We start from the raw sequence: 8357 nt of genomic DNA, 5'->3' as shown, positions 1-8357 counted from the left end.
TGGAGGCTGGAGTGCAATGGCTCTATCTCGGCTCACTGCAACCTCCACCTCCCGGGTTCAAGCGATTCTCCTGCCTCAACCTCCCGAGTAGCTGGGATTACAGGCACCTGCCGTCATGCTCAGCTAATTTTTGTATTTTTAGTAGAGACAAGTTTTCACCATGTTGGCCAGACTGGTTTTGAAATCCTGACCTCAGGTGATCCACTCACCTCAGCCTCCCAAAGTGATAGGATTACAGGAGTGAGCCACCGATCCCAGCCTGTAATCATGTTTTTTGGTTTTTTTTTTTTTTTTTTTTTTTGAGACAGTCTTGCTCTGTTGCCAAGCTGGAGTGCGATCTCAGCTCACTGCAGCCTCTGCCTCCCGGGTTCAAGCTATTCCCCTGCCTCAGCCTCCCGAGTAGCTGAGACTGCAGGCATGCACCACCATGCCCAGCTAATTTTTGTATTTTTAATAGAGACGAGGTTTCACCATCTTGGCCAGGATGGTCTTGATCTCTTGAACTCGTGATCCACACACCTCGGCCTTCCAAGGTAATGGATTACAGGCGTGAACCACTGCACCTGACCCGCAAATTCTTTCTGTGTAGATAAAATGGCTTCAGAAGGACAGGTCAGGAAACTCATGTGTCCCAGAGGGAGGGACATTTTGTACCAGCCGTAGCTTGTAGAAAGATCCTTCTTATTCAACAAATATAGCAACTCCTGTCTGGGAAATCAGTACCCACTACTCAGGGTGGGGAAAAACACCTACTACATAGGTATCTACCCTAGGTCACATTTTCTAATGTCAGGTTTTGACATATAGGTATGAAGTCATGCTGTTCTATGAGTTTTGACAAATGTACACAGTTGTATCACGACCACCATAACATATAGAATGCTTCCATTGCCCCAGAAAGTTCCTTTGCGCCCTCTGGTGGCAGGCCCCCAGTCACCCTCTCCCAGCCCCGGGCAACCACGGATCTGTTTTGCTTTTTCACAAAGGTCATATAAATGGAATCATACAGTATGCGGCCTTCTGTGTTTGGCTTCCTAAACTCAGCGTAATGTTTTTGAGATTCCTCCGTGTCATTACATGGAGGAATGGTTCACGCCTCTTTATTGCTGAGGAGTATTCCATTGTGTGGATCTACCACAATTTGTTTATCCAAACCTATGGTTTTTAATTTTCTTGATGCAAATATTTTTTCACATCATTAATATTTCCTTATTGGCAATGTAAGCTTTGGTATGATCTATTTCTAGAGGCCTCAGATTTCTTTCATTTCACTCATTTATTCAGCACGTATTTAATGGTTGCCATGAAGCCCATAACTTGCAGACAACTTGAGAGTAGGGTTTTTAAAACCTGGGCAGACCCCTTGTTGCTGAGAACTCAGCTAGCAGTGGTTCTCCACCTGGCTGCATGTTAGACCCTCCTGGGGAACTGTAAACAAACAAAAAAGAAAAAAAACTCAAAACCCCGAAGACCAGTCCTGGGCTGACAGACTGTCCCAGTTTGCCCTGGGCTAAAGGGTTTCCCAGAATGTGGGACTTTAAGTACTAAAATGGGGATGCTAGACACCCACCCCCAAGGCCACGTATATCAGAGTCTCTAGAATGGTTGTGGCTGTGCACAGGGCTGATTTGAAAGCTTCCCCAGGTGATTCTATTGTGCAGTCAAGGTTGAGAACCAGGGAGCCTGCTGGAACCTCAGGCCTATCATCCTCCCTGTGCCTGGAGGTAAAAGTCAGACAAAAGGTCCACCCAGGCTGGTTGAAGCTAAGGTAAAGAGAAGGGGGATAAGTAAACTGGCCGTATCCAGTATTCCTCTTTTTTTTTTTTTTTTAACTCATTTCTCTTTTTAAAAGATCGGGAATCTAATATCCTGGAGTATCGGCGGCCAGTACTGTGAGATGCAGAGGGGAGTGAACTGGGTGAGGGAGAAGCAATGAGCAGGCAGTGTAATGCTCTGAGCCCATGTGCCTGCAAGCCTGACCCAGCACTTAAGCTCAGCAGAACCAACACAGAGCTTCTGTGTTTAACCTCCTGAGTGCTTGCAAGCTCTTGGATGACACAATGTCACCTATCACACAGCCTTGTTTTCTTGTTACTTTTCCAGGGATTATCAGCAGCCTCAGGTTCCTTACTCCCATAGGCTCAAAAGTTCTGTTCATGTCCTGCAATTTTTTCCTGCAGTATTGCTATGGACCTTATTCTGACCCTTGGTTGTCATTGTGATGTGGTGTGTTGAGGCTCTCAAAAACAAGAGGGACCCAAAAAGCAAGAGGGTCTCAATCTGTGTCCTAAGTGATAGATGCAACTGTACTGCCTGAAAGGCGGGGCCTGCTGTCCGTAGTTAAAATTTTGATGTTTCAAGAAAAAGACAAGAATGGGTGACTTGAAAAAGGCTTACAAGTTAAATCTCAGTTGTGTTAGCCTACCCTTCCAGGAAGTGGCTAGTTTTACCTTTCTTAGCCCACCATTGGCAGGAATTATAACCACAGCTATTTCTCGTGTGGGGCAGGAAGTCATCTGACAGGAATTGAGTGCTGTGCATGTTTCCAGCATTGCATGTTAAGAAAACGCCTTCCTAGACACTCTGAGTCAGTCCCCATAGTTTTAGGATGTGGGTCATGCTCCATTTCCCAGGTAAGGGATTTGAGCATTTGAAGAGACCGGCTTTTAACTAGTAAGTGGCAGAGCCAGGACTTGGAACCAAGGTTTTATGACAAATAGGACTCTTCTGCCCATTTGGACTCCAAATTAAATGTTCTTACCTCTGAAGCATCCCCACCGAAACCATCAGGCAAGAGGCAGAGAATGTGAGTGTTGTCTTTTCCCCCAAATAAGTACTGCCCCTCTGCAAAGCATGGAAGTGTGTTGCTAATATGTCCTCCCTCTCTCTGCCTCTCTCCAAGGCGGGGAACACGGCTCTGCACCTGGCCTGCCAGAACAGCCACTCCCAGAGCACGCGCGTCCTCCTGCTGGCCGGGTCCCGCGCTGACCTCAAAAATAATGTGGGTGAACAAAACCAGATTCTCTTTCTTGTGTCACTTCAGAAAATAACTTCATGAGCATACTTGAACCTTAACATCTAGAAATTAAAATGTAAAAAGTATTTGGGGACTATCTCTAAAGTGTTCTTTTTTTGGCAGTTTTCTAAGGGGTCATTCAGGCACATGAGAGGAGGAATCAAAAGACTTGGAAATACTGCTTTTCTCCCATCCTTTTCCCTTCATGCCTCATCTTTGGTTTATCATTTCTTACAGCACGTGTCTGGCCAATTACAGACTAGGAAACCAGTTAATGTTTTAAGAACGTCTCTACCCACATAGAGTGTTGTACTATTATCAGCAAAGATGAACTGGTGCCATTTACAGGGGAGGTCCTCTGATGCCCCATGCCCAGAATCTACAGTGAGCAGGTCCTATTGATTACCAAGGCGTCCTTGGGATGAGCTGACTGGAAGGGTCACATGGGTATCGCTTCTTCACAAAGAAGCTGTATTTCCTTTATAAATCCCCTGCCTTAGCCACGTTGGCTAAATAAATAAATAAATAAATAAATAAATAAATAAATCTGAGGCTTCTTTCTAAAGTGTCCTCAGCTGAGGGTCTCCCTGTTTGGGGTAGACTCATCTAATGCTCTGAACCTCAGCTTTGAGCTTGGTTCCGTCTTAATGCAGGGGAGAAAAGTATGCCGAGTGACCAGCGTTCTCCAGACAGAGCTAGAATGGAAACGACAAGAGAACACTGCAGGCAGCTTTGTGTCTCTAGTTCTTTGTCTTTCTGGAAACAGGGTTCTGCCTGTTGTGCTTACTGAGCATCGTGCCCCTGAGTTTTTCTTCATACCCTTTTTTTGCTCCCAGTGATTGCTTCCTTATCAACTCCCCTACTACATAGCTCCATATAGGATATTGGGGTCCAACTGAAGTGGGATACTCCTTGAACTTCAGGGGGCACATGTGATCTTAAGATTTGACAAACCCCTGCTGCCCTGTCCTTTCATCTGTGAGGGATCTGTGCTGGGAGGGGCTATTTGTCTTAAGTCAGTGTGCTACCGACCTTTTGGGTTGTAGGGAGTAGGGTCCCTGGATCCTCCTCAAGCACTGGGTAAGCAAAGCCTCCCTTAGCTCTTGCGAAGGTCTCATGGGGAGCAGATGTCTAGTTTCATAAACATGAAAGCAGTGATTCCGTGACCACGTGGTGGTTCTGCACAGGCAGAACGGGGGCGGGGCTGCCCATAGCAGCAAAGGATGGTGAGCCTTGGGATGGAGTGTCTGTTAAAAGAGCTACTTATGATCCCCTAAAGAGCATATGACAGTCTGCCAGCTTTTAAATAGCATTTTCTTTCTACTTGTCTCTATTTTGTTTTGTAACTGCTCAGATTGTGCTTAGAGTTTGATTTTTGTCCGCAGGCAGGAGACACCTGTTTGCACGTTGCTGCGCGCTATAATCACTTGTCCATCATTAGGCTCCTCCTCAGTGCTTTCTGTTCTGTCCATGAAAAGAACCAGGTCAGTGCATGTATCCTCTTCATGGCTGCCAGCACCCTTCCCACAAGGCTACCGGACAGGTGTGTTAGTGCAAACGGGAGCAGAGGCTGCTGGGAAGTGCTGCCATGTCACCTGTCTGGGACTCAGCCAGCAATGGGCTTTGCATGGGTGTCCCACTGAGTTCTAGTGGCCCTGGCTTATCTGGCCTCCTAGAGAAAGTGTGCCCTTATAATTCCTGTGCATATCACCACATTTGCATATTGAACATTTTCTGGAGATCCTGGGGCAGGCTTTGTTTTATAATATAATTTTAAAAAGAAAACCCACAGGAAAGAATGTGATTTAGTAAGGAAGCAAGGGAGGCCGGGTGCAGTGGCTCACATCCCAGTACTTTGGGAAGCCAAGGCAGGAGGATCACTTGAGGCTAGGAGTTTAAGACCAGCCTGGGCAACATAGCAAGACCCTGTCTCTACAAAAAAAATTTTAAAAAATGTGGCCAGCCATGGTAACTCATGCCTGTAATCCCAGCACTTTGAGAGGCCAAGGTGGGCAGATCACTTCGAGCTCAGGAGTTTAAGACTGGCCTGGACAACATGGTGAAACCCTGTCTCTACCAAAAATACAAAAATTAGCCGGGCGTGGTGGTGTGCACCTGTAATCCCAGCTACTCAGGAAACTGAGGCAGGAGAATTACCTGAACCCAGGAAGCAGAGGTTGCAGTGAGCCAAGATCATGCCATTGTACTACAACCTGGGCAATAGAGCAAGACTCTGTCTCAAAACAAATAAATAATAAGTTAATTAATTTAAAAAATAAAAATTAGGCAGAGTGGCATGTGCCTGTAGTCCCAGCTACTCAGGAGGCTGAGGCGGGAGGATCGTTTGAGCCCAGGAGTTTGAAGCTGTGGTAAGCCATGATCTTGTCACTGCACACCAGTCTGGGCAACAGAAAGACCCCGTCTCTTTAAAGGAAAAAAAAAAAAAAAAACCACCAAGCAAACATAGGAATTAGAAGTCTTAGGACTCCCTGAGTTCTGTTCCTTGCACTGCCACTTACTTACACTTGAGCTGATAGTCTTTCATTTCCATAAAATTGGGCACATAATCTGTAGAGAGTGCCATGTTTTGAAATAAAGCTGTGAATATTATCATCTTCCTTGGAAATGTGCACAATTTCCAGCAGTCATTGGATTTGAAAAATAGATTGTCTTGGTATTTATTGATACCTGTGGGTACGTTGTTTGGCTTTTCTTTGTTGGAGTGCATAAACCTGAACTAAAAAAAAATTAGATTGTGGTATAGATTAAACATACCATGTAACAGTGGTTTCTGACCCTGGCTGCATATGAGACTCAACAGGGGAATTAAAAATACTATTGAAAGAGCCAGAACCTTTGGGGATGAGGTCCAGGCAATGGTATTTTTAAAAAGCTCTCTGTCTCAGTGTACAGCCAGGATTGAGAACCACTGACCTAATCAAGTAGCTAAGTCTGTCATTCCACAGCCTCCCTAGTGGGGTGCTAGGTCATCAGATGACCCTGCATAGCCCCAACCAACCAGTGCCTTTCAACCTTGGCAGCATGTCACAGCACCTGAGAGCTTTAAAAAGTCCCCCTGCCCAGCCCACATGGCAGACCAATGAATTCAGAATATCTGGGAGTGGGACCCAGACATCAGCATTTTTTAACGCTCTGAAGCTTATTCCAATATTCAGCCAAGGGAAAAACACTGTGCAGAGCTTCCCTTCAATACGCACAGCTAAGTGACTCAGAAATGAAATAAAAATTTTCCTACCCCTCACAAAGATGGCTGAATTTTCATGCTACCCAGGAAAAAAGTATCAGGCGCTTTGCCTGATCACCTGATAGGAGAAAGAATGAATTGTTTCACTTTTCCTGTATTTGTCTGGTTTATTTATATCATTGTGTTTGGAAATGACAGCATTTGCATTTGGAATTGGCCCACTAAGCTACAGTTGTCTTTATCCTCCTTTCATAGTTGATTTTGTGAAAGCATATTTCTTGTATAAAGATAATGTGAACATTTATTTATAGGCTGTCTATAAGATGAAGAAAACAGTTGGTCTTGAGTGAACACTGGTTCTTGGTGTTTCCACCCGCACAAAGCTATATCCTAGCCTGCAGATGGATTGAGTCCCAGTGACCCCTTCAGATCTTCCCGCTGTAGCTGCAGGCCGACCTGTCACCTCTCCAGTGCTTGCAGAAGTAGCTGTCTTCACAGCTTCTCCTGCTCAATTCGGCACTCGGACACCAAGCAGTTTTCTGACCTCTGACCTCCCTGGGTAAAGGAACAGGGTCAAAAGTGGAATGACTAGCCTGCCTGCCCCAGGCCTGTCCTCCTGTCTTTGTGAGGCTTCGGGTCCCATCATTCTTAACAACCCCAGGCCAGCATTCCTTTGCCCCTGCATTTAATCCTGCTGTGTGATTCCAGGTGTCCCCACTCAGAAATAAAGGTGATATTGGTGCCGAGGTCACTTAGTTCCAAGATCTCTTTGAGTAGAGCCTCATAACGCTTTAACAAAGGGCCCCATTTCAGTCTCAGGCAAATCTCAGTTTGACTTTGAAGAGCCACACCTAGGCCAGGTAATGAAAAGCTGGGGGCTGTAGGCCATGAGCAGATGAGGTTTAGCAGGCCTTCTAATCAATTCTAGGCTGGAGACACAGCACTTCACATTGCTGCTGCCCTAAATCACAAGAAGGTGGCCAAAATCTTACTGGAAGCCGGAGCAGATACGACCATTGTTAACAATGTAAGTTGAGTTGCAACACTGCTATCTAAAGTGGTTCCCACCCCTTTCCAGATTGGGATGTGTACTAAACCCCTGCAGACCCCCAGCCCAGTACACTCTGGAAGAGGGGGGATCTCTCCTGGAACCACAGCCCCTGGGGCCATTGGGGTGGACTTCAAGGGGACCCGGGCTCTGAACAGTGCCAGGAATTGAGAAGCCTTGGGGCCTGCTTTTAGCTGCCTAACTGCAGTGAGCACCACCTGGCATGAAAAAGAACTCAGGGATGTTCAGGTAAACTGACAAGTGGATGTTACAAAGTGAGTTCCAGGCTGTAAATGCATGTGGTGCTCAGAAAAATGGCCACATGACCCTCAGGTTAATCAGCTTCAAAATTCTAAAGCAACTCCTTTCTCTTCCACTTTGCCTGACCTCACTGTTTCCCTTTGCCCCTCCCCCTCTCACTGTGTGTCCTGCAGATCCTAGAGCAGGCACCAGCTCAGATGTGCTTTCTTCTTCGAGGCTGCCTTGAGGTCTCTGTCCTTCCGAATGGTTCAGCAGGGCCTGGAGGGTGCAACAGCTGCTGTGTGGAGGTTTTTTTGAGGGGTGTGGTCTGGAACTGCTGAAGCTGGCACAAGGCTCTTCAGCTTGCTTGGCTCCTGTATCTAGCTCCCGTCTTCCTCCTGCCTTCTCATAGCTCTACAACCAGTACTGGGGGCACAGTTACCTCCTCCGTGATGCCTTGAATATCTTCTTTTGCTGTCAACTCCTGGGTTTTGGCTTCATCTCCTGAGAACCTACATTGTGGCCATAACTCGTAACTGCTTTTCATATTCCACTTCCTGAATCTCTCTGGCCAGCCCTGATCTGCCCCTCCGGTGTCTTCCCACTGTTTTCCAGGGGAGATTCATCACTGGGCTGGGCCTCAGATCCTCTGTGGTGTTTGCCTAACAGAAACATTCCCCCGGATGCTCCCTGAGTGCTCCCTTCCCTCCCCTCTTTTCCGGGAAGCACTCCTTGGTGGGTGGTGCCCAGGCCTTGGCCTCCTAAAGCACTTCTTGCCCCCTCGGTCTTCCCTTGCCCTCTGGTGTCATATATTTTACTTAGTGTGTCCTCCCGTGTGACCCACCTCC

General features: G+C 46.7%; 2 protein-coding genes across 2 annotated transcripts in view; one reads left to right on the top strand and one right to left on the bottom strand.

The window, feature by feature from the left end:
• Positions 1-8357, bottom strand: part of LYRM2 (LYR motif containing 2) — a 38606-nt gene that overhangs the window by 7799 nt on the left and 22450 nt on the right. The window lies entirely within an intron of this gene.
• The window catches only part of ANKRD6 (ankyrin repeat domain 6), a 70977-nt gene that overhangs the window by 46425 nt on the left and 16195 nt on the right, over positions 1-8357 (top strand). The window contains exons 6-8 of the mRNA XM_011984426.1: positions 2903-3001; positions 4402-4500; positions 7150-7248. Coding sequence (XP_011839816.1) covers positions 2903-3001; positions 4402-4500; positions 7150-7248 — 297 coding nt within the window. The remainder of the gene's footprint in view (positions 1-2902; positions 3002-4401; positions 4501-7149; positions 7249-8357) is intronic.

This window comes from Mandrillus leucophaeus, unplaced genomic scaffold, assembly GCF_000951045.1.
Source record: "Mandrillus leucophaeus isolate KB7577 unplaced genomic scaffold, Mleu.le_1.0 Scaffold268, whole genome shotgun sequence".
NCBI lineage: Eukaryota > Metazoa > Chordata > Mammalia > Primates > Cercopithecidae > Mandrillus > Mandrillus leucophaeus.
Note: the sequence above shows the minus strand (reverse complement) of the source record. Positions and strands in the feature narration are given on the sequence as shown.